General features: G+C 34.8%; 1 protein-coding gene across 2 annotated transcripts in view; it reads right to left on the bottom strand.

Annotated features, from left to right (window-relative positions):
• LOC141393231 (uncharacterized) overlaps positions 1 to 25,065 on the bottom strand; it is a 44,934-nt gene that overhangs the window by 5,546 nt on the left and 14,323 nt on the right. The window contains exons 1-2 of one of the 2 annotated variants that reach the window (XM_073966199.1): positions 13,330 to 13,663; positions 12,966 to 13,257 (exon numbers count right to left, since the gene is read on the bottom strand). The exons of the other annotated variant lie outside the window; for it this stretch is intronic. Of the exons in view, the coding sequence (XP_073822300.1) occupies positions 12,966 to 13,257; positions 13,330 to 13,553 (516 nt within the window). The 5' untranslated portion in view covers positions 13,554 to 13,663. Of the gene's footprint in view, positions 1 to 12,965; positions 13,258 to 13,329; positions 13,664 to 25,065 lie in introns of those variants that run through there. 2 annotated transcript variants of the gene reach the window in all.

Below are 25,065 nucleotides of genomic sequence, written 5' to 3'. Positions count from 1 at the left end.
TATTTTTAAGGTTTTAGCTTCATTATCCTACCAAAATGGCTCAAATTTGGTACGTAGTCTTCTTTGGGGTATAAAACTTTCCCCCAGAATTTTGTCGGTATCGGTCTACACCTTCATATAGCCCCCATAGAACGGTACCTCCCGATTTTCGGTATTTTTAAGGTTTTAGCTTCATTATCCTACCAAAATGGCTGAAATTTGGTACGTAGTCTTCTTTAGGGGTATAAAACTCTCCCCCAGAATTTTGTCGGTATCGGTTCACACCTTCATATAGCCCCCATAGAACGGTACCTCCCGATTTTCGGTATTTTTAAGGTTTTAGCTTCATTATCCTACCAAAATGGCTGAAATTTGGTACGTAGTCTTCCTTAGGGGTATTAAACTTTTCCCCAGAATTTTGTCGGTATCGGTCCACACCTTCATATAGCCCCCATAGAACGGTACCTCCCGATTTTCGGTATTTTTAAGGTTTTAGCTTCATTATCCTACCAAAATGGCTGAAATTTGGTACGTAGTCTTCTTTAGTGGTATTAAACTTTTCCCCAGAATTTTGTCGGTATCGGTCCACACCTTCATATAGCCCCCATAGAACGGTACCTCCCGATTTTCGGTATTTTTAAGGTATTAGCTTCATTATCCTACCAAAATGGCTGAAATTTGGTACGTAGTCTTCTTTAGGGGTATAAAACTTTCCCCCAGAATTTTGTCGGTATCGGTCCACACGTTCATATAGCCCCCATAGAACGGTACCTCCCGATTTTCGGTATTTTTAAGGTTTTAGCTTCATTATCCTACCAAAATGGCTGAAATTTGGTACGTAGTCTTCTTTATGGGTATAAAACTTTCCCCCAGAATTTTGTCGGTATCGGTCCACACCTTCATATAGCCCCCATAGAACGGTACCTTCCGATTTTCGGTATTTTTAAGGTTTTAGCTTCATTATCCTACCAAAATGGCTGAAAATTGGTACGTAGTCTTCTTTAGGGGTATAAAACTTTCCCTCAGAATTTTGTCGGTATCGGTCCACACTTTCATATAGCCCCCATAGAACGGTACCTCCCGATTTTCGGTATTTTTAAGGTTTTAGCTTCATTATCCTACCAAAATGGCTGAAATTTGGTACGTAGTCTTCTTTAGGGGTATTAAACTTTTCCCCAGAATTTTGTCGGTATCGGTCCACACCTTCATATAGCCCCCATAGAACGGTACCTCCCGATTTTCGGTATTTTTAAGGTTTTAGCTTCATTATCCTACCAAAATGGCTGAAATTTGGTACGTAGTCTTCTTTAGGGGTATTAAACTTTTCCCCAGAATTTTGTCGGTATCGGTCCACACCTTCATATAGCCCCCATAGAACGGTACCTCCCGATTTTCGGTATTTTTAAGGTTTTAGCTTCATTATCCTACCAAAATGGCTGAAATTTGGTACGTAGTCTTCTTTAGGGGTATAAAACTTTCCCCCAGAATTTTGTCGGTATCGGTTCACACGTTCATATAGCCCCCATAGAACGGTACCTCCCGATTTTCGGTATTTTTAAGGTTTTAGCTTCATTATCCTACCAAAATGGCTGAAATTTGGTACGTAGTCTTCTTTAGGGGTATAAAACTTTCTCCCAGAATTTTGTCGGTATCGGTCCACACCTTCATATAGCCCCCATAGAACGGTACCTCCCGATTTTCGGTATTTTTAAGGTTTTAGCTTCATTATCCTACCAAAATGGCTGAAACTTGGTACGTAGTCTTCTTTAGGGGTATAAAACTTTCCCCCAGAATTTTGTCGGTATCGGTCCACACTTTCATATAGCCCCCATAGAACGGTACCTCCCGATTTTCGGTATTTTTAAGGTTTTAGCTACATTATCACAACGAAATGGCTGAAATTTGGTACTTATTCTACGTTGGTGGTATAAAACTTTCCCCCCAGAATTTTGTCGGTATCGGTCCACACCTTCATATAGCCCCCATAGAACGGTACCTCCCGATTTTCGGTATTTTGAACGTTGTGACCTGAATATTCTATCGAAATGTCTGAAACTTGGTATTTAGACTTCGTTGTGTCTTTAATATTCCACATAAAATGGCTGAAATTTGGTATTTAGTCTTCAATGTGATATAAAAGTGTGTACTTCTTGATTCTCTTACCGAAATATAGGAAATTTGGTATTTAGTGTTCTTTGAGCCTAAAAACTTTCCGTCAGAAATTTGTCGGTTTAGATCGACGTTTTGAAATAGCCCCCATAGAATGGTGCCTCACATTGTTTTACCGAAATTGCTGAAATTTAGTATTAAGTCTTCTTCATACACGAAAGGAAACTAATTATTTAATTTTACTTCAATACAACTTGTGGTGGAGGGTATAACAAGTTCGGCCCGGCCGAACTTAACGCCGTTCTTACTTGTTTATATTTTGCGTCATGTGTTTGGAGTAAACTTATTTATTCATTTGCATTAAAATCCAATTTATATAAGAATTATACGAGAAATACTAAATTAAGTCAAAAATTGGAGTAAAAAATTTGGCTCATTTGAATAGAATCCCCCTTTAAAACATGGGAATGCAGAAAGATTGTGTTAGAATAGCGATGCATATTCACTCTATATTGAAAACGAAGTACTTTCAGTACTATTTAGTAAAAGGATATCCCTCCTGATTAAGGATACATCCGTATATCCTGCTTTGGCAAGGATTCTTTAAATAATCAGGTGTAATGCCTAACAAACCTTGCTTATTTCTGTGAACAAGTTTATTTTTGGAAGCGTACTGTCTCCTAGAGTCGTATATTTTACGCATAAGTCATTCCCATACATTTTAGAGAATATTTACCACTGCAGAATATGGTGGCCCCTTCAGGATATGCGCATTTCTATTCAAATCTTTAAGTTTCGATGACTCGAAGTGTACAAACGTTTATCAAATCGTGATGAAATTGCCACTCGGGATATCCGAAAATGTTTCTCAATACTTGAAATGCCTGTTTTAGAACTCCTTTGTAAATTGTCGTGCGCATTTAGGGTGAAAGAAATTAACGTCCAAGTCCTTCATAATTATTAAGGACTCTCCTCATTAAGTAAACAATTGCATAACTATATAAATATTATTTTCGCGTCTATTGAATGGAAGACCATCTTCTAAGTTGTTCGTGTAGCGATGAATGAGTTTTTATTGTGCTGGAACGCATTACTAATTATCAAGACCTGCTCTCGAATCACTTTGATTTTTGTTGAAGCAACTTGCATTCACTGCATCAGTAAAAGTTTTTTCAGGGGCAAGTCTATACTTCTTAAGAAAACAGTCCGAAAGTTGTAAAAGACCCCTATGCCACCATAAGTAGTGGCTGGAAAGCTCGAACCGAATACTGCGTTCGTCTAAACTTTGGATATCGTAAAATTTCTCCGAATATTAGATGAAATTCGAAGGTGATGCTTATAGGTTCACTCCTTCCGGTACCTCCCTATCTATCGGTATCCCCGAAAAATTGTTGAGCTTTAATACTATCCATATTTTTATCGGTTCATACGCCCAACATTTTGAAAACCCCCCTAAATACATAAGTTTTTTTTTTTTTTTGAAAAAAATGTATTTCAATCCATACAGGCTGAGGGTATATCTCTGTCGGCAAAGCCGACTGATACTTTTTTACTTGTTTTTATTTATTTTCGATATTTCGAAATTTCATGATTTGCATCTTCAGGAATAGTGATAGTTCGCAATAATCACGTAAAAATAAAAATCACAAATATTTACTTAAAGCTAGGGTCGCAATTATTAACAACAAATGACCTCGAGCTTGATCGATTAAAATAACATAGTAAGTAAGTATACATATCTCCTCTATACCCTATAGCCTCTTAAAAAAGAAGCAAAAACAATAATTATGTCATATATAAAATACAGTATGTCGCAAAAGTTAGTATACACTGTTGAAACCAAAATGTATTATAGATAAATATCACTATAACTTATTGAAAACAACAAACAATTAGTTTTATTTGATAGACAAGAAGGTTGTCTTCCGTAATAACAATTAAAAGTGCGCAATATTTGCATACATTAGCAAATGTACGGTTCGAATCCCAAAAAGACCAAAATGTATGTTGCAAAAGTTAGTATACAACTGAGAATCCTCGTGGAACTGTGTAAAAAATGCTTGATATTTTTGAAAAAAATGAAACTAAATCTGTACTTAAGATCATAAAAAGTATATTAATTGGTTTTAATGGCAGTTATAGTACTTATAGTGACAAGTCCAACGTACACTGTGTCGTAAAATCCACAAAAATTGGTCATCTGCAAATACAACAACTGTAGCGACAAAATTCCGGGTGTTATGTCCTGTTTATGGATTCTTAAGCCATGAAATGCTCAGAAAAGCTCTAAAGTTCCAATATGGGGTGATCTTGATCGAGTTTCGGCTTGTCCTGTTTGAAAAAACGGGAACTTCTTGAAGGAAACCCATACTTTTGAGGCGGTTGTCCTTTTGAAACGTGTAATAATCCTTAATCCTTACACATAAGGACTTTCCTTTTCAGTTAATATTCTCACAAGTTATATACCTTTTCACATTCCCACAAAAACCAAATAGTAGGAGAACCTCAAGTTCGGGTGTAAGTTCTACAGTGATACTCCACCACCACAGAAGGATATGATAGCTCATTAAAGATTTTAATACAGAGCTTTCTCTGCTGTTATAACGCATAGATTGTGCAACAACGTTCTGAAAAGCTGTGTTCGCTTCACTTAGGACCAAAATACAACTAAATGGATCAGTTAGAAGTAGTTCATTAGACATTAGTAGTACATTAGACACTAGGGATATGGGAAGCATGTTCGATACTGCTAAAAGGCCGGTAGGACAGTTTAACTGTAGGGCTTACAACGGACCTTGAGGTTCTCCTGCTATTTACTCTTGGTGGCAATATGAAAAGGGGCAACATTTGTGAGAAAATTAAACCAAAAAGACAGTCCTTATGTGTAAGGATTAAGGATTGTTACATGTTTCAAAAGGACAATGACCTCAAAAGTATGGGTTTCCTTCAAGAAATTCCCGTTTTTTCAAACAGGACAAGCCGAAACTCGATCAAGATCACCCCATATTGAAACTTTAGAGCTTTTCTGAGCATTTCATGGCTCTAAAATTCATAAACATGACATAACACCCGGCATTTTGTCGCTACAGTTGTTGTATTTGTAGATGACCAATTTTTGTGGATTTTACGACCCAGTGTACGTTGGATTTGTCACTATAAGTACTATAACTATCATTAAAACCAATTAATATACTCTTTATGATATTAAGTACAGATTTAGCTTCTTTTTGTTCAAAAATATCAAGAATTTTTTACACAGTTCTACGAGGATTCTCCATTGTATACTAACTTTTGCGACATACATTTTGGTCTTTTTGGGATTCGAACCGTACATTTGCTAATGTATGCAAATATTGCGCACTTTTAATTGTTATTACGGAAGACAACCTTCTTGTCTATCAAATAAAACTAATTGTTTGTCGTTTTCAATAAGTTATAGTGATATTTATCCCTAATACATTTTGGTTTCAACGGTGTATACTAACTTTTGCGACAGACTGTATATCGTTCAAGAGTTTGCTTCAAAATAGGTGGAATATGTGAGTAAGCAATATCAAGCAATTTTCTGATTCACAGAGAACTCGACCTTTGTAATATGAACCGTGAAAACAAATAGATCGAGACGAGTCCTCAAACAACACTTTTCCCAAAATTTTGTGTGGGAGGTACCCGAAGGACAGTATTGATATACTCGTAGTTCATATTCCAACCTGATTTTGAATTTAGGTTTAAGGTATTTCGCCCTAAATTGGCTGACATTTGGAATTTTAAGTTCAAGGTGGTAAAAAATTAAAAAAATCCACAGAAAATTATAGACAATAGCCAACTTAAAATTTCGAACATAGGTCCACGTTTTGGTATGGCATATGGCGAAAACCAAAAATGTTTTACAATGGATGAATCCGAGTTTCACCCATTCAGAATTCGCGAACTGTTAACATATTCTATATAGTATAAGAATGTCAATCATATTCTTTAAAATGAAGTGTTTTAGGAGGAATCCCATAATTCGACCATTAAAATTAATTTACGTGGAAGCTGTGTTGGCATCAATGTAGAAAAATAGGTAAAAATGGGTTGAAGCTAACAAGTTTTTATGCTCCCTTCCGATTTCTGGCTTAAACTTACATTTTATAGGCATATGCCCAAAGAAAGACCCAAAGAATACTTCATGGGCAATATGATACTAGTGTATCATTTTTCGATATATCCACTGCATCCACCTAAAATTGATGCTGACAGTTTGAAGCCGGAATTTCGGGGTTTTTTGAATTTGTTTAATTATTCGGACGCACAACAAGATAATAATAAAAACTCATAATAGGATTATAGAACTCGTGATTTTACGTCGTTCAATGCATATCTAATTAGTTGGAGTCTAAAGGCCAATATTTGATGCGTGCATTTTTTTTAAACATATTTTTTGCGTTTAAAATTTACAAGTGCCATTCAATTTCCTTTGTATCACTTAAACCGCGGATATAGATACCTTGGAAATACGAAAATCGGCAAAAATGTATTTTGACAAATCGGCGTATTAAACCGCAATTTTCTTTAACATTTTTTAAATAAATGGAATCCTTTATACGCGATTATAATATGTGCGAAAACGCGTGTCATAAATTACAAAGTTTCGCGAGTAATATGGGGTTTTTACCAAAACCACATCCGCGGTTCTTGAAGAATCTATTTGATATATTTTTGATGGGTGCTACTGAAACCGGATGCTCATCAAAATCGTATGCAAATTACGCGATTTTTACCCACTTTAAGGTTTTTTTGCATTGTGTGATGCAACTGGCGGAACACTTTGACCACATTTTTTGAATGATTGTAATTTCAATATTACTCTTAATTTCCTATCCTTATAAGTAGACATCGGATTTTGCAAGAAGAAAACTGAATGCAATGACAGGCTCATATTTTTTATTTTTTTGCATATTTGCATATTTTGCATATGCACAAAATATGCAAAAAATATGCAAAATATGCAAGTAATTTTTTTGACAAACATCATCAAATTAAATTTGGAAACTCATCAAAAAGTGTTCTAAATTAAGTTTATTGCCGTTAAACGTCGATTTCTTAGCAGATTATCGTGTTATTAATTATTATTCCGCCACAGCAATAAATCTGGACTAAAAGACTTAGAAAATTTCCTATAACCCAGCCTTCTTATTACAACATAAGTTGCTTTCTAATACAAATTTGTTAAAAAACTCAATCAGAAATGTCAAAATGTACGTATCCAAATATGTTGATAGTTTCTGCTCGGCCAAAATTGTCTGGCAGAATAACAAATGAGCTAGAAATTAAGACTAAGAAAATGTTGAATATTACATATAAAATCTTTCATATTTTATTAAAAACATATAAAAAATATATACGGTGACATCATGAATATTTCCCTCTGAATTTTTCACACGGAAAATAATTTTAAAAAGTGAAATTCTTTTAAAATCAATATTTGTTAAAAGTTGAAAAAAGTAGAATCGACAAAAATATTCCCCTTTTTGGCATAAATACGGAAATAAAAAAATTGTGAAATTGGGGATAGGAAACAAATTCTGCACGGAATTTTTATTCATGATTGCACTGATAACAATATTTTAATACCCTAAGGGTGTTATGTCTTAGTTAATGAACTTGCAACATGCAAAATGAAACGAAATAGACCCACAGTTCCTTTTGATGATCTGCATAGATTCGCACTTATCCATCTCGCTATGTCTTTTTGAAACCAAAGCACAGGTCACATTTATAGACCAATTCGCATAAAAATTGGGGTTTTTTTTAGCCCTAGGGCGATCCCTATTTTGGTAAGAATCGATTCAGATTTGGATATTGCTCCCATATATACAGTACATTCGCGATAATCCCTACACCACAGGTTCGGTGGCGTCCGTAAGCAAACCTAGAGACAGATGTGAAATTTCATCGTTTTGTAAATTAATATTCCTTGAAATCTTTGCCTTTTAGGTGTATAGTGCATTTGGAAACTTTAATGACAATATTGCGGCGAATATTTTTCTTAATATATTTATTTATATCCTATACAACAAGACTAATGTGTCATGAAAGGTTTGTCCTTGTACTCGATAATTTTTTTCACCAACTTCTCCATTAAACAACTGTCAAAATTCAAAGCATTGGTAATAATTAGTACAAATTGTCGAGTACATGGACAGGTATAAACTAATTAATTGTGTATACAAAAGGGTTATGACTTTTCGACTGTGTTATCAAAATTGAACTATATTGTTTTAGCATTCCAAATACTTTTCTAGCAGAAATTTGTGAGTGGTTGTGCCATTTTGAAGACAATTCCAAGGTTTTTGACTTATTTTACCACTACCACTCTATTGTGTGGTTTTTCTAAGTGATGTTATTTTGCACTAATCATTGGGCGTTATTCATTTAGCTTATTATACATCGTGGATGGGTATAACAATAATGCACTACTTTTCGTCGAGGAGTGAACATTTTCCAATTCTGCATTAAGCGGTTGTATGCGTACAATATAGATCGATATTATAAATTATGTATTTTTAGTGCATTAAACTAAAACCATGTCATCAATATCAAAGCGGCAGTTAGAGAATTTTTTCAAAGAAGCTTTTTGACCACAAAGAACAAAAATTGCCAATTTATGTCTGTATATACTGAATAAAGGACTAAACACTATAAAATATATTCAAATCCAATATGTGGATATTCAAAACGTGTACTTCTAATTATAGTTGTATTCCAGAACCTGGAATCGTAAATGGTGCTCTAGTACTTTTTCCCATTCTGCGCTAAATAACGAACCCTTTTTCCAAAAACTAGAAAAAATTGCGCTTTTATCTAAACAAAAATAGCGATGACTAACTCTAGCTCCTTTGTTTTTCTGCTAGACAGTTTTGGCCGAATAGAAACTATCACCATATTTGGACACATTGATTTGACATTTCTGATTGAGTTTTTGAAATTTTTCCATTATCTATCTACATTTGAATAGGAAGCAAATTATGTTGTAATAGGAATGCTGGGTTATTTCACATTTTCTCACCTTGTGAAAACTGATTTAAGTCTTGTTAGTCTAGATTTATTGCTGTGGCGGAGTATCTGGAGAGTCTCAATAACATAATAATCTGCAAAAAATGTGTTAAACATCAAAAAACTTAATTTAGAATGCTTTTTTGATGATTTTCCAAATTTAATTGACTATTTTTGTCAAAAAACACTTGCATATTTAGCATATTTTTTGCATATTTTGCATATATTTTGCATATTTTTTGCATATATTTTGCATATTTTTTGCATATTTTTTGCATATTTTTTGCATATTTTTGATATGACCCCAAATATCGAAAAATTGACCCTCAAAACGCCTAGATCCAAAATTTGAGTCCAATCGGATAAGAAATAAAAAACATGCTAGAATCCGATGTCTACTTATAAGTTATCACAGTAAGCAAATAAGCTTTCACGATGGTAAACCATATTTCTTGATGAAGTTTTAGCAGTACACAATAATTAATTTATGGGATTTTAGCGAAATAGTTGAAGAACTCCCAAATAATTTTTCTGATTTTTCGAATCAAACCATAAAATATATTTTCCAACAATAAGTTTTTCTCTTTTGTTGTTGCTATAATATGCAATTTATGTATCCAATCTCTATAAATTTGGTATCATATTTTTCTACGCGTTTTCTAGATTCCGCATATATTTTTTAATTTATTTTTTGAGGGTTTGTACGGACTCTGGGACAGGATAATTCGGATTTCCTTCAAAATTTTTTATTATTTGTTGATTTTCCGCGAAAATGATAATAAAGTTAATAACTATTTAAACATCGACGAATAGAAATGGAATGCTGTTAACGATTTAAACATACATTTTCTCATAACAACAAATAAGATATTTTTAAATATTTTTTCTTTGTATGAGAATAAAAACTGCTATAACTTTTGCGCGCATCGTCCAATTTTGTGAACGCGAACACATTTGAAACCAGAATTTTTTTTCATAACCTCTATACAAAAAATTGTAGATGTGCTCGCAAAAAAATATTATATATATTAATATATTTTTTAAATGGAATTGCAAAGGATTTTTGGTTTTGCCATACATTTTCATTCGATCAAAATGTGTCTTATCGAAATAATGGTTTATGTTTGGAGGAAATCTGTTTCAGACAATTTGGCGTCGTTTTAGACATGTCTTTCCTTCCGCACGATAACTCTCGAACGAATCTGCCGATTCGGTCCAAAATTTGGCCTTCGTAATATTTTGTTCAAACTTATTTTAAGTTCGAAGATATCGGCCCACTCCTTCAAGTACCTCCCCCATAAACGTTTAAGACTTTTCGCTAAAATATTTATACGAGACATAGATCGTCTAAACATACTTTAAAGAATTTCATCAATGCGTACATGAATAAAACGTTTTCAATTACACTGTGCAACATTTTCAGAGTAATTTTGTGCAAACAACTTCCAATGCGGTTTTTATGAAAGTACAGACCCAATAGACAAAAACCCTCTTTGGGTTTTGTTTTGTTAGATCGGGTTCGGATTTTACGGTCCTATCTAAACATCGTTAAATATTTACTTTTTAAAGCTAATCTGGGCTATGTCTTTAAAACCAATACGAATCTTTCCATGACATCTGGAGCAAACTTGTAGATAAGAACAAGAAGAAGGTGTTTGGAATAATAATCAACACAAATAAACTCATTTATTGTCTCAAATTTTATAAAATATCTATAAATTCCATTATTTGTATATATCTCGCAGCGTATCTCCAAAACGGTAAAATTTTTCTAAATATTATGTTTGGGAAAAATATTCGCTGAAATGTAGTACACAACCCTTCAGAACATACCATTGCTGTAAAATGCCTCTATTATGTTGTTTCTACCATATTTTTCAACGACATTTTGACAAATATATCAACAATACATTGAAATTTCAAATATGAGAATAAACAGCCTGTGTGAACGTTGCACAGAGGGGAAACATAGGCCTAAAGTTGCTCAAAACTCAAAATATGAAAATCGTTTTTTATGAAAAAATGTTTATAAACGGCAACCAGACTCTTTTCTACATTTGCTATAACCATCCTCGACTTTGTAAGATTAACCAATCCAATGCAGCACTCGATTGAACTCAGCCATACTGAAAACAAAAAGTAAATTTTTGAAAACTAAGAAATTAGGTGAACATTAAAATGACATTATTTTCGCGAAAATTTATGTTTTTCAAGATTTATTGTTTTTGTACAGTCTCCGAACAAGATTAGCATTTACAATTTTCAGATTGATTTTACATCTATGCTCTTTAGTAATGGTGATACATATCCTCTTTATGAAAATTTTTTATGATAATTTTTAAGATTACTACAATTTCAATAGTGAAAAAGTCTATTTCCCCGTCGTTTCCCGACCATAGTTTCTTCTAATGTTTTATGCGCTTGAGTCTCAAATATCAGATTCAATCATAAAAAATTGCGCATATTTGCGCCATTCCGAAAAAATCTAATTTTTCTCAACTAAAATATGAAATATTTTTTATATGGAATTGCAAGGTTTACTCACACTAAATTTTGCTCCGCCTTATAACCGGGGCTCTTATTTATCAGACTAAACCAACACCTATCAAATATGTTTGCATTATTCAGAAACATTCACGGCTTTTGTCATGTGAACTGAGAAATATATAATTTAAGTAAGTTTCAAAAAATAAAATTTGAAATGAAATACATATATGCATATGGGACTATATATACATCTGTACCGATTTGTTTGAAAATTGGCTCAATGTTTTTTTAGGCTAGTTCAGGTTGCATGTGTCAAATTTCAGTGATTTTGGTGCGTTTTTATCTCATATCAGATGCGAATATATATGGATGCTGCATCCAAATCTGGACCGATTTTCATTATTTTCTAGAGGATTAATCCTTGTACAGAAGATATGCTTTGTGCAAAATTTTATATCAATCGGACTATAAATGAGCTTTCTAGGGCTTTTGATCAACTTTTAACACAAATTTCCCCTCTGTGCGTTGTTTGAAATATGTTTTGTAAAAAGTACGATATGAAATCCCGCCTAAACAACATGAAATAAGTGTTTTACAGTTTCAGAATGTTCTGAAGAATTGCTGCGCACATTATTTGGAATTTTTTGCGAAGTGTTAATTGGTTCTACTCTCAATAGTTTGGCTATAACTGACCATAATTCCAGAAATTATGTAAACTTTTATATATTTTACCAACTTTGATGCACTAGTTGCGGTTTTTCCAAGTTGGTCTATTTGACACTTAAGTTCTACTACTCTAGGACTACAATATTGCTGAAGACCGCAAAGCAAAATTCTTATTAGTTTCTGAGATAAAGCCCGGATCAATTGAAAAAAGGGTCGTTTTAGCCCGGTATAGATGAGGCCATAAAATCCAAACCCGATCTAAAAACACGAAACCCAACTAGGGGTTTTGTAGTCTCAATATGTACTTTCAGAAAATGCCCACTAGAAGTTGTTTGCATTTTCAGTGTTGCACTTCAATAATTATTGAAGCAAAATATCTGTTTCAAACTGGAACCACACATTTTGACGTCACAAATAATTAAGGGTTGGACCGATATGGCCCTCTTCGAACTTAAACTAATTTTGGACCGATATAATAAAAACTGAAAGCTGTACCTTGAATTCAACATACAGACTGACTGACATGACTATATGGCAGGGACGGAACAAGTTTCTGTTTGTAAAAAAAGCGTTTCCCAAACATTGAGTTGGATCATTTACACTTTCGATCTAACTCTAATGACCCCACCACAAGAATTATATTCACCTTTGCATTGGTTGGTTATACACAAACACATTTTACATACCTTATATTTTGACAAATGATAGGCGGCAGCATAATGTAATGTCAAGATTTGTTGTTCATAAAAGTTATAACAAACACCAGCTAAATATTCATATGTGGTGTCCACAGGTCTTGCCAAGAGATATGATGCCATTGGCATGGGACACCAACGAAATTGTGTTAGAGATTCATACAGATTCCATTTTATTCTATCGCACACAACCTCTATGCCATGATATTGATCACTATTCACATAAATGTAGTTTCTAATACATTTTAAGTCAACACTACGTTTGCTTTTGCCTAGAGAGGGGCTGAAAGTTATAATTGTTTCAATGAAAAAAATTGTATACTACATTAAAATAACAGATTCCACGAATACCTACCTTAGAATACGTGTTTCACAATCTGCGGTTATAACTTCATTTTCTTGAATGTTATAAATAGTACCTTCTGGACGAATAAAGGCTTTTCGACTACCGATATATTTATATAATTTCGGTCTAACTGACTCATCTTGAGATAAAGTAATATAGCAATAACCTGAGGCATGTGTTATCGTATAACAACAACACAGGACGGTTATTAATAAAAATACTTTGAAGTCCATTTATTTTCCAAACCAATTGACTACAACTTGTCAGCTCGAAAATTAATAAAGAAATGATTTGCTGTGGATTGTGTACAGTGACATTTATTTGAAATTTCAAGAGTGAATGCACCAAGACATTGCACAAAGGAATAAAGTAAATACATTATGTATTAACCCATTATGAGGCGTTAGAAAAAAAATGAATGAAACAATTGTTGGTTGAAGGACAAAATAAAATGAAAACAAACATTCCATACGAAAAACAATTCATTTTATCAATGAATGACTACATGAAATAAAATACATTCTATCATTATTTTGTGACTTTAAAAGGTTAAGGAAATTCTTAAACAAAAAAATATAATCATTAATTCATTCTTATATTTCAAAAGCGGTAAGCTGATCCATGCACAATTTTGTTTTTTCCGTTGGCATTTTATTACCCTGAGTTCACTAATTTGTTCTGGAACGTAGAGATAGGAAAGAGAGTTTATTGCCTGCATATTTAAAAAGCAACAAGAGAACATCAAATATTAGCGCGGTTGAAGATATTCCAGCATCATTTCAATATGATAATATAAAGCCACCTAGGCAAAATGAGTTCACTTAAGAAACAAATTTGTTGACAGCCTGTGCTAATAAACTACGAGCCGAACTATTAAAGACCAGTGGCGATAAGGAGTGAGATAAAGATGAGTAGACGAATATCTCCGCATCTAAAGAGGGTATATCAAAAGCAAAACTTGCTGATGAAAGAAGAAAATATCGCCATTACAATGATGTATAGGTGGTCAAACAACGAAGATATCGCAATAGTCGCTAATACAACCCAACTTTTCATTTTTGCGATTTTAATAATAATGACGAATATCACAACTTTGGTTAGGGAGCTTCCAAAAGCAAAGCCTGACTATGAAAAAAGAATATCCCATCTTTACAATGAAGCAAAGTATGTTGGCGAAGGTGGCCATATAAGGGAGATATCGCAATAGTCGATAATACATCCCATTTTTCCACTTTTTAGGAAATCACGCTACAGGTCGCAATTTTAATCGGATCGTCACGAAATGTTGGGGGTTAATGGGGGTCCCACAGAGAAAGCCTATTGATTTTGGTGGTGGTCGGATATTATTTAGGGGTCGGAATGGACAAAAACCTTACTTGGAGTGAAAGTCAACGTTTTATTTCAAAGCGATTATCTCTCTTCTGTAAGAGGCATATCGAAAGCAAAACCTTGAAAGGAATGTAGAAAATATCACCTTTACATCGATGTGAACTATGTTGTCATAGATGGCCAAACAACAGAGACATCGCAGTAGTCTGTAATGCATCCATTTTTCTATTTTTTGTGCAATCACACTACAGGTCGCAATTTTGATCGGATCGTCACGAAATGTTTGGGGTTAATTGACGTCTCTCGGAGAAAGAATCCTATTGATGGTTGGCGTACATCCCATTTTTCCATTTTTTATTTGATTTGTACTGACGATGCACTTAAATGCTTTTCAACAAAATTGACGTGTATTAATGAAGACATTCAGAGCAAAGACGCTAAGCTACCCCAATTTTAATAATTTTAACAGGGGTAGTGGTGTAGGGTATCACTAGACAGCGGAATTTTATGCAACCCCTATTTTTGGTCCGATTCATGTCAAATTTTGAGACTGGGCATATTCTGGGCTTCATACACTGGGCTTCTGGGCTTCTGATTACATTGCAATCTAAACATATAACATATGACATATGCAAAATGCATAATTTTTTGCATATGCAAAATTTATGAATTTTACAAATTTTCTTATGCAACAAATATTTCAATAATAGGTACAAAAATGTTTGTGTGTACAATTTTTCTGTTTAAAATTCTCTTCAGACAAGTCAATAAAATAGAGAAATGTATAACTACAGCCACAACCTTCAAAATACCGAAAGTCGGGAGGTATCGCTCTATGGGGGCTATATGAAAGCCTAAACCGAACTCGAAAAATTTTAGGTGGAAAGTTTTTTACCCCCAAGGAAGACTTAATACCAAATTTCAGCCATTTCGGAGGGATATTGAGGCCACAACTTCAAAATACCGAAAATCGGGAGGTACCGTTCTATGGGGGCTATATGAAGACGTGGACCTATACCGATAAATTTCAGGTGGAAAATTTTATACCCCCAACGAAGACTTAATACCAAATTTCAGCCATTTCGGAGGAATATTGAGGGCACAACCTTAAAAATACCTGAAATCCGGAGGTACCGTTCTATGGGGGCTATATGAAGACATGGACCTATACCGACAAATTTCACGTGGAAAGTTTTATACCCACAGCGAAAATAAAATGCCAAATTTCAGTCATTTCATTGGGATATTGAGGCCACAACCTTCAAAATACAGAAAATCGGGAGGTACCATTCTATGGGGGCTATATGAAGACGTGGACCTATATCGAGAAATTTCAAGTGGAAAATTTTATACCTCCAAGGAAGGCTTAATACCAAATTTCAGCCATTTCGGAGGAATAGTGAGACCACAACCTGCAAAATACCAGAAATCCGGAGGTACCGTTCTATGGGGGCTATATGAAGACGTGAACCTATACCGAGGAATTTCAGGTGGGGTGTTTTATACCCCCAACGAACACTAAATACCAAATTTCAGTCATTTCGGTGAGATATTGAGGCAACAACATTCAAAATTTCGGAAATTGGGAGGTACCGTTCTATGGGGGCTATATGAAGACGTGGACCTATGCCGACAAATTTCAGGTGGGGTGTTTTATACCCCCAATGAAGACTAAATACCAATTTTCAGTCATTTCGGTGGGATATTGAGGCTACAACTTTCAAAATACCGAATATCGGTAGGTACCGTTCTATGGGGGCTATATAAAGACGTGGACCTATGCGGACAGATTTCAGTTGTAAAGTTGCATACCCCTAACGAAGACTAAATACCAAATTTCAGCCATTTCGGTGGGATATTTAGACCACAAATCCTTGAATATATTTTTGCATATGGTTTTGCATATGCTCATTTTATGCAGATATGTACAAATATGTCAAAATATGCACGATATACAGAATATGCAAAATATGCAAATATTTCTGGGCCTAATTCGTTTTATTTTGTAATAAAACGAATTTCTGTCTAATCAGATTTTCTTTACGACCATCCTAACCATATATGCATTTGCATAGGATTCCGCTGTCTAGGTATCACATAGTCGGCCCCGAACCGACTATAGCCTTGGCTCACTTGTTTAAAATTATTTGATCATCAGTTTAGTTTATCTCTGGAATCTTTAGTCAAAAAAAAAAAAAAAAAAAAACTGATAATACACTAAAATGTTTTGCTGATGAGCAGCATCACCACAGCACAAAATAAAGGAAATCAAAAATCTCATTTTGAAATCAAAAACCTCATTTCACTCAAAAATCGGCATATATAATCTTGATTAGCATAAAATGCTATGTCGATATTAGGGTTATGACTTTTTTACAACCTCATATCCCTGTATGATATTTTGATGAGTTTTTTCCTAAGATTACATAAAATATTAATTGTAAAGTGATTCGACAAAAAAAGCTTCCGCACAAAAAGCTTTTAAAGTTTTTTATTTTTTAGAACTTTTGAAAAAATTTTGAAGTCACTGTACACGGTGCTCTTGAAACAATTTAAAATGGAAGGTGCTTACACCTAGGAAGTTTTTGCGGATTCTGAAATAAATAAATCGCGATTTAAGTTTACATTTTTAGGGGTTGTTTAGGTTTTTGCGATTTTGCTTAGAAACCGCTATTTCTATCAAAATGGGACTAAAACAAATGTTGTAGCTATGAAAATTTTCTATAAGATTGACCTTTATGGTATTCTCGTCGGTTTTACCGTTTTTGAGATGTAGAAGTTCAAATTGGGACAATTCAAATTCAATTCAATTCCGTATCGCCCTCTTATAAAACAATGTCATGACTGCAAATTACCAACTTAAACTTATATATCTAAAAATATGTTACAACTTAAGATAAGTTACTTAAGCTAGTCACAGCTTTAAGATTTTCTCAGGTCCCATATCGATAAGACTTACCGTATTCAAGCAAAATCGCGAAACCCTAACAAAAATACCTAAAAATGTAAACTGAGCTTCTTTATCTCAAAAATGGTACAGGCTGGGAACAAATGATAAACGTCAATCCTCTAGAGAATTTTCACATCTACAACATTTTTTTTAGTTCCATTTCGATTCGACTTGTGGTTTCCAAGCAAAATCGTGAAAACTTAAAAAACACCTAAAAATGTGAATTTTGACCGCGATTTATTTAAAAATCCCTACAGCGATTTTTTTTTGTTTTTGGATTTTTCTCATCTATGAACACTGCTGTTTCAGAATTCACAAAAACTTTCCCTGCGTAAGCGGTTTTCATCAAAGGCGCACCCTCCATGACATTGTTTTATAAGGGGGCGATACAGTCAGTGCATTGTCCCAATTTGAACTTTTATATCTCAAAAATGGTAAAAACTATGAAAATACCATGAAGGCCGATCTTGTAGAGAATTTTCATAGCTACAACATTTTCTTTAGTCTCATTTTGATAAGACTTGCGGTTTCTAAGCAAAATCGTGAAAACCTTAACAACCCCTAAAAATGTCAACTTAAATCGCGATTTATTTAAAAAGCGCTCCGGCGTTTTTTTTTTTTTGTTTTTTGATTTTTCTCATCTGCGAACATTGTAGTTTCAGAATCCGCAAAAACTTCCGAGGTGTAAGCACCTTCCATTTAAAATTGTTTCAAGAGCACCGTGTGTAAGCAGATATTTAACTGATAACAAGGTATATGGGGCACACGCAGTGTTGCCGAATTTGACTATTTATCGTCATTTTGACGATTTTTGGCCCAAAATTGAAAAATGACGATTTGACGATTTTTTGTCAAAATGACGATTTTTCACGAAAGCTAAAATAGTATGAAATAAAAGGCGACAACTATATTTGACCAAAAATTCACAAAAGAATTTAAGGAAAATAATGTTCCAAACTCGATTCTATGACGGTAACCAAATCTAGTTTTGGACCATGTTGAAGATTTTTGACGATTTTCCAAATTTTGTTGACGATTTCTGATCAAAAACTGTCGACAACACTGGGCACACGACATAACTAAAAGTAAATAGGTAATCCATTCGTGCAACAGGAAATATTTTTTTGAGAAAAAAACTTTTCATTTCATAGAATTTTTATACCCTCCACCATATGGAGGGTATAATTAAATTTGTCATTCCGTTTGTAACACATCGAAATATTCATCGGAGACCCTATAAAGTATATATATTATTGATCAGCATAAAATTCTACGTCGATTTGACCATGTCCGTCTGTCCGTCCGTCCGTCCGTCAGTCCGTCTGTCTGTTGAAATCAAGATACAGTTCGCAATTTTAAAGATAGAGAGTCAAAATTTGGTACAGAAGTTTTTATTACTTGCAGGATAGTTGGTATTGAAACTGGAATATATCGGTCCACGTTTTGATATAGCCCCCATAGAACAGTACCTCCCAATTTTCGATATTTTTAAGGTTTTAGCTTCATTATCCTACCAAACTGGCTGAAATTTGGTACGTAGTCTTCTTTAGGGGTACAAAACTTTTCCCCAGAATTTTGTCGGTATCGGTCTACACCTTCATATAGCCCCCATAGAACGGTACCTCCCGATTTTCGGTATTTTTAAGGTTTTGGCTTCATTATCCTACCAAAATGGCTGAAATTTGATACGTAGTCTTCTTTAGGGGTATAAAACTTCCCCCCGGAGTTTGTCGGTATGGGTCCACACCTTCACATAGCCCCCATAGAACGGTACCTCCCGATTTTCGGTATTTTTATACCCTCAGCCTTTAGGCTATGACGTTGCAAAATGTGCCTCATCGAAATAATGGTTTTAGACCCCAAGTACGTTTGGACGAAATGTGTTTCAGACAATTTGGAGTCGATTGATCAATGTCCGTCCGTCTGTCTGTCTGTCTGGCTGGCTGGAGCGCACGATAACTCTCGAACGGATGAACCGATTCGGTTCAAATTTTGGCTTTCGTAATATTTTGCCCAAACTTAGTTTAAGTTCGAAGATGAGCTATATCGGTCCACTCCTTCCGGTACCTCCCCCACAAAAGTACGAAAATGTTCGGAAAATTTGTGCGCACGATAACTCTTGAAGGGAGTAACCGATATGGTCCATACTTTGCCCATCGTGGAGCGTGTACCAGACTTAGATCAGGTTTTAATATGGACTCAATTGGTCCACTCCGTCGGGTACCTCCCACACAAAAATTTGGAAAAGTTCAGTTTAGGACCATCTCTCGAATCGCTTTGATTTTTGCTTTAGCAACTTGTATTCACTGCCCTCCATACGACGGTATAAGTTTTATCAGGGGCAAGTCCATACTTCCTGAGAAAATAGCCTGAAAGTTGCAAAAAACCCCTATGACACCGTGTGAAGAGGTTGGAGGGCAAAATAACTCTCGAACAGGTCTGCCGATTCGGTCCAAAGTTTGGTCTTAGTAATATTTTGTCCAAACATAGTTTAAGTTCGAAGATAAGCCATATCGGTCCACTCCTTCAGGTACCTCCCCCACAAAAGTTCAAAAATGTTCGGTAAAATTGTGCGTACGATAACTCTTGAAGAGAGTGGCCGAATTTGACCATACTTTACACATCTTAATATATCTACCAGATATAGATCAGGTTCAAATATGGACTATATTTGTCCACTCCATCCGGTACCTCCCACACAAAATTTCGGATACATGTTCACTTTAAGACCTGCTTTCGAGTCAATTTGATTTTTGTTGAAGCAACTTGCATTCGCTGCCTCAATTGCTATGGTAAAAGTAGTTTCAGGGGCAAGTCCATACTTCTTGAGCAAACATCCATGAAGTTGTAGAAAACCCCTATGCTACCATATGTAGTGGCTGGAGATCCCTTTTTAGTATCTCCTCCGCAAAACTTTTGATCTCTAATCCTAATCAACATTTTTGTCAGTTCAAACGCCCAATATTCCCTAAATACATGCGTTTTTTTTGGGAAAAATTGTTTCAATATACACAGGCTGAGGGTATATCTCTGTCGGCCAAGCCGACTGATACTTTTTTACTTGTTAAGGTTTAAGATTCATTATCACACCGAAATGGCTGAAATTTGGTTCTTAGTATACATTGGTGGTATAAAACTTTCTCCCAGAACTTTGTCGGTATCGGTCAACACCTTCATAAAGCCCCCATAGAACGGTACCTCCCGATTTTCGGTATTTTGAAGGTTTTAGATTCATTATCACACCGAAATGGCTGAAATTTGGTACGTAGTCTTCTTTAGGGGTATAAAACTTCCCCCCGAAGTTTGTCGGTATGGGTCCATGCCTTCATAATGCCCCCTTAGAACGGTACCTCCCGATTTTCGGTATCTTGAACGTTGTGGCCTCAATATTCCACCGAAATGGCTGACATTTGGTATTTAGACTTCGTTGGGGGTACTCAAACTTCCCCTTTAAATTTGTCGGTATAGGTCCACGCCTTCATATAGCCTCCATGGAAAGATACCTCCTTATTTTTCGTATTTATCAGTATAGGTCCCCGTCTTCCTATATCCCCATAGAAGCGTACTTCTTGATTTTCGGTATTTTTAAGTTTTAGCCACATTCTCTTACCGAAATATAGAAAATTTGGTATTTAGTCTTCTTTTAGCCTAAAAACTTTCCGTCAGAAATTTGTAGGTATAGATCGACGTTTTGGAATAGCCCCCATAGAATGGTGCCTCACATTGTTTTACCGAAATTGCTGAAATTTATTATTAAGTCTTCTTCATACACGAAAGGAAACTAATTATTCCATTTTACTTCAATACAAATTGTGGTGGAGGGTATAACAAGTTCGGCCCGGCCGAACTTAACGCCGTTCTTACTTGTTTCAAAAACATTTTATTTAAAGTGGTTGGTGCGGAACCTTTTTATATCCTCCACCATAGTATGGAGGGTATATTAAGTTTGTCATTCCGTTTGTAACACATCGAACTAATCATGAAGGCATAACAATAAGGGCTGTTTAAACCCATGCATTTTCATTAAAATCTTTTCGTAATTTGCCAACAAATAGCTCTTTTGCCGACGGTTAGCGTTGTTCTCACAAGTCTCGGTTTTGTAGCCTGACACACAGGCTTTGTGCCACAGTACGCATTACTTTGTAATGAATAAAGAAAGTAGTTTTGCCTTGAAATTGTTTAAAAAATAACTCATCATTTTCAGGTTTCTAGTAATTCAAAAGGTAAATAGTTTACATAACTTTGTAATAGGTAATTCGACTCATGTGGCTCCAATTTTTTTCTGGGAAGGTACCTAGTCCAGTTTCAAGCGCCATAAAGTAGAGGCAACATGGCAATTTTTAAAGTACTACTGTGTGAACGGAGTCTCATGTACCTGAAAATACACGTCATTGGACGCTTCAAATTTTGTAATTCACTGTCAGAGGAAGGAGAGGGCCAATCTAAATGTTATAGAACAGGAAAGCTCCTCGTTGCAAATACAATACCCTGTCGGAGTTTTATCAACCACTTGATAAAATGGTTGATTATAAATCGTTTGTTTTTAAAGTGACAATAAATTGGTTGAAAAGTTATCTAGAGACCAACCACTTTAAACAGAGAAAAAACCGGCAATTGTCCATTTCTGCAAGTAACCTTAATAGGGTTGAAAAGTCATCCAGAGATTAACCACTTTACAAAACATAACAGAGAGAATCAACCAAAACGCCACAGAGAGAAAAATCAATATGAAAAGTCAAAATCATAAAAACATACAAACAAGTGTTCTTTTCTAACATTATCTTTTTAACTGACTATAAATAGGCTTAAAAAAAGTTAGTTCATAGTCAGTTGAGAAGCAATCCAGCGATGGACAATATTGATTACTTAGGCGCTCATAAAAAAGTATCAGTCGGCTTTGCCGACAGAGATATACCCTCAGCCTATGTGAATTGAAACTTTCATCTATGAATAGATCGAATATATTTAGGGTCTTTTTAGAATTTTGTGGCCCTTTTTGGACATTTGAATTTGCCGATAAATGTGGATTAGGATTAAAGTTCAAAAGTGTTGCGGAGGAGGTACTTGAAGGAATCGAAGTAGTCCATTATGGAAGTGGATCTCATTTTTGGAGTCATATCTTTTCGATAGATATCGCTCCCAATAGTTACTTCAGTGGGTCATCGTAAAATATTTTGGACCACTATGCCAGAAAAAATAGACTTGTCCACGGAAAAAAAACTGCTACCGTCGTAATTGAGGCAGCGAATACAAGTTGGTTCAACAAAAATCAAAATGATTCGAGAGCAGGTCTTAAGGTGATCTTATTCGAAACTTTGTGTGGGAGGTACCCGAAGGAGTGGACAAACAGTGGATAATTATAGTAGTTCAAATTCTTCCATTGCTTGCATTAAATTCTCATTTTTTAATACACCCTGTTTTAAAATTTCACTAAAATCAAACTATTTCAAAAATTATAATTTTATTATTTACCTACGTTTATTTTTACTTTATATAAAGCAGAGTTAGAAAATACACAGTTCCCTAACATAGTGTACCGATCCGAGTACAGTATCACTAAAATATTTTTAGCGTTAGTGTTCCGGAACACAAACACTAAAAAATATTTTAGTGATACTGTTCCGGAGCACAACGATGGACGTAGTGTACAACATTTTGGTACACTAAAAACGTTGGGTACCGCAGTCGGAACACTAAAAATTGTAGTGCTCTGCAGTCGGAGCATTAAAAATCGTAGTGTTCCACAGTCGGAGCATTAAAAAATCGTAGTGTACCACATACCGGTACACTAAAAAAACATAATGATAATGTACCACACACGAGTTTATTATGATTTTTGAGGAAAATTAAATATTTTATGATTTTTTTAATACATACAAATTAAAGGAACACGTGAAAAACGCCTGATTTGATTTTTAGTGCTCCGCAGTCTGAACACTACGATTTTTAGTGCTCCGGCATGCGGTACGCTATGATTATCGTTCTGTTCCGGTACAGTATCACTAAAATATTTTTTAGTGTTTGTGTTCCGGAGCGGTACACTATCGTAGTGTACCTATCCACCTTGGTACGGTGCAGAACGGTACGGTACGATACCATAGTGTTTATTTTCGAACACTGATATAAAGCTCTGTATTTTTTTTTTTTTTTTTTTTTTTTTGAGTATTTTAACATCCTTCCATTTCCTGGAGTATAATAGTTATATAGTATAGTTTTTTTATAATTACTACCCCTATTTTTATACCTAGTAATTGTATTTTGGAGTAGTATAGTCATCCCTCCCTTAAGTTACTTAATTTAAAATTTACTTGTTATCATGGCTTTATATTGTAGTGTACAGCCTTAAGGTCGAAAGACTGGGCATATGTGAATTCAAATAAATAAAAAAAAAAATATTGTCTATATTCGAACCTGATCTATATCTGGTATATATATTAGGATGAGTGACCAAATCGGTCACTCCCTTCAAGAGTTATCGTGCGCACAATTTTTCCGAACATTTTTTAACTTTTGTGGGGGATGTACCTGAAGGAGTTAACCGATATGGCGTATCTTCGAACTTAAACTAAATTTGGAAAAAATATTACGAATGCCAAATTTTGGACCGAATCGACAGATCCGCCAACCACTACAAACAGTTTCATAGGGGTTTTTTTGTATCTTTCAGGATTTTTTTCTTTGGAAGTGTGGACTTGCCCCTGATGAAACTGATACCGTCGCATCGGGGGGCAGTGAATACAAGTGATTCGAGAGCAGGTCGTAAATTGAACTTTTCCAAATTTGGGAGGTACGCGAAAGAGTAGACCAATAGAGCCCGTATTGGAACCTCATCTATGTCTGGTAGAAATTTCACGATGCATAAATACTGGACCAAATCGATTGCTACCTTTAAGACTTATCGTTCGCACAATGGCCCATCATCGAACTTAAACTAAGCTTGGACAACATATTACGTAGTCCAAATTTTGGACCAAATCGGTTCATCCGTTCGAGAATTATCGTGCGCACCAGCCTGACGGTCTGAAACGGATTTCGTCCAAACATACTTGGGGTCTAAAAGCATTATTTCAATGAGGCACATTTTCCCGTATGAAAGTGTATATGAGAAAAATTTCAAATTATTTCATATTCCATTTCCAAAAAATTGATTTTTTTCTTTTCGCGCTCCATTAACAATTTTTGGTACATAGGTTGGGAAAAAATTCCCCAGTACAAGTCCGCTCGCGAGCAAATTTTTGGTTGTTGCGGACAAATGTTATCGCGGTTTTACTTCTGCTTTTAAGAACAAATTATTATAAAAACGCTAATTATTTTATTGAGCACAATTGTCACTAAAAGGTTATCACATTTATTAGATCCGCAACATAAAAATCTAAAATTTACAATCAAGTACAAGTAAATCGAATGACAATTGTAAAAATTAGGCCCGAAAAATATGGTTTTTAGAAAAAAGTTCGCACAAAACT

Source organism: Musca autumnalis, unplaced genomic scaffold, assembly GCF_047663935.1.
Source record: "Musca autumnalis isolate F117 unplaced genomic scaffold, ASM4766393v1 scaffold_2, whole genome shotgun sequence".
Classification (NCBI taxonomy): Eukaryota; Metazoa; Arthropoda; class Insecta; order Diptera; family Muscidae; genus Musca; species Musca autumnalis.
Note: the sequence above shows the minus strand (reverse complement) of the source record. Positions and strands in the feature narration are given on the sequence as shown.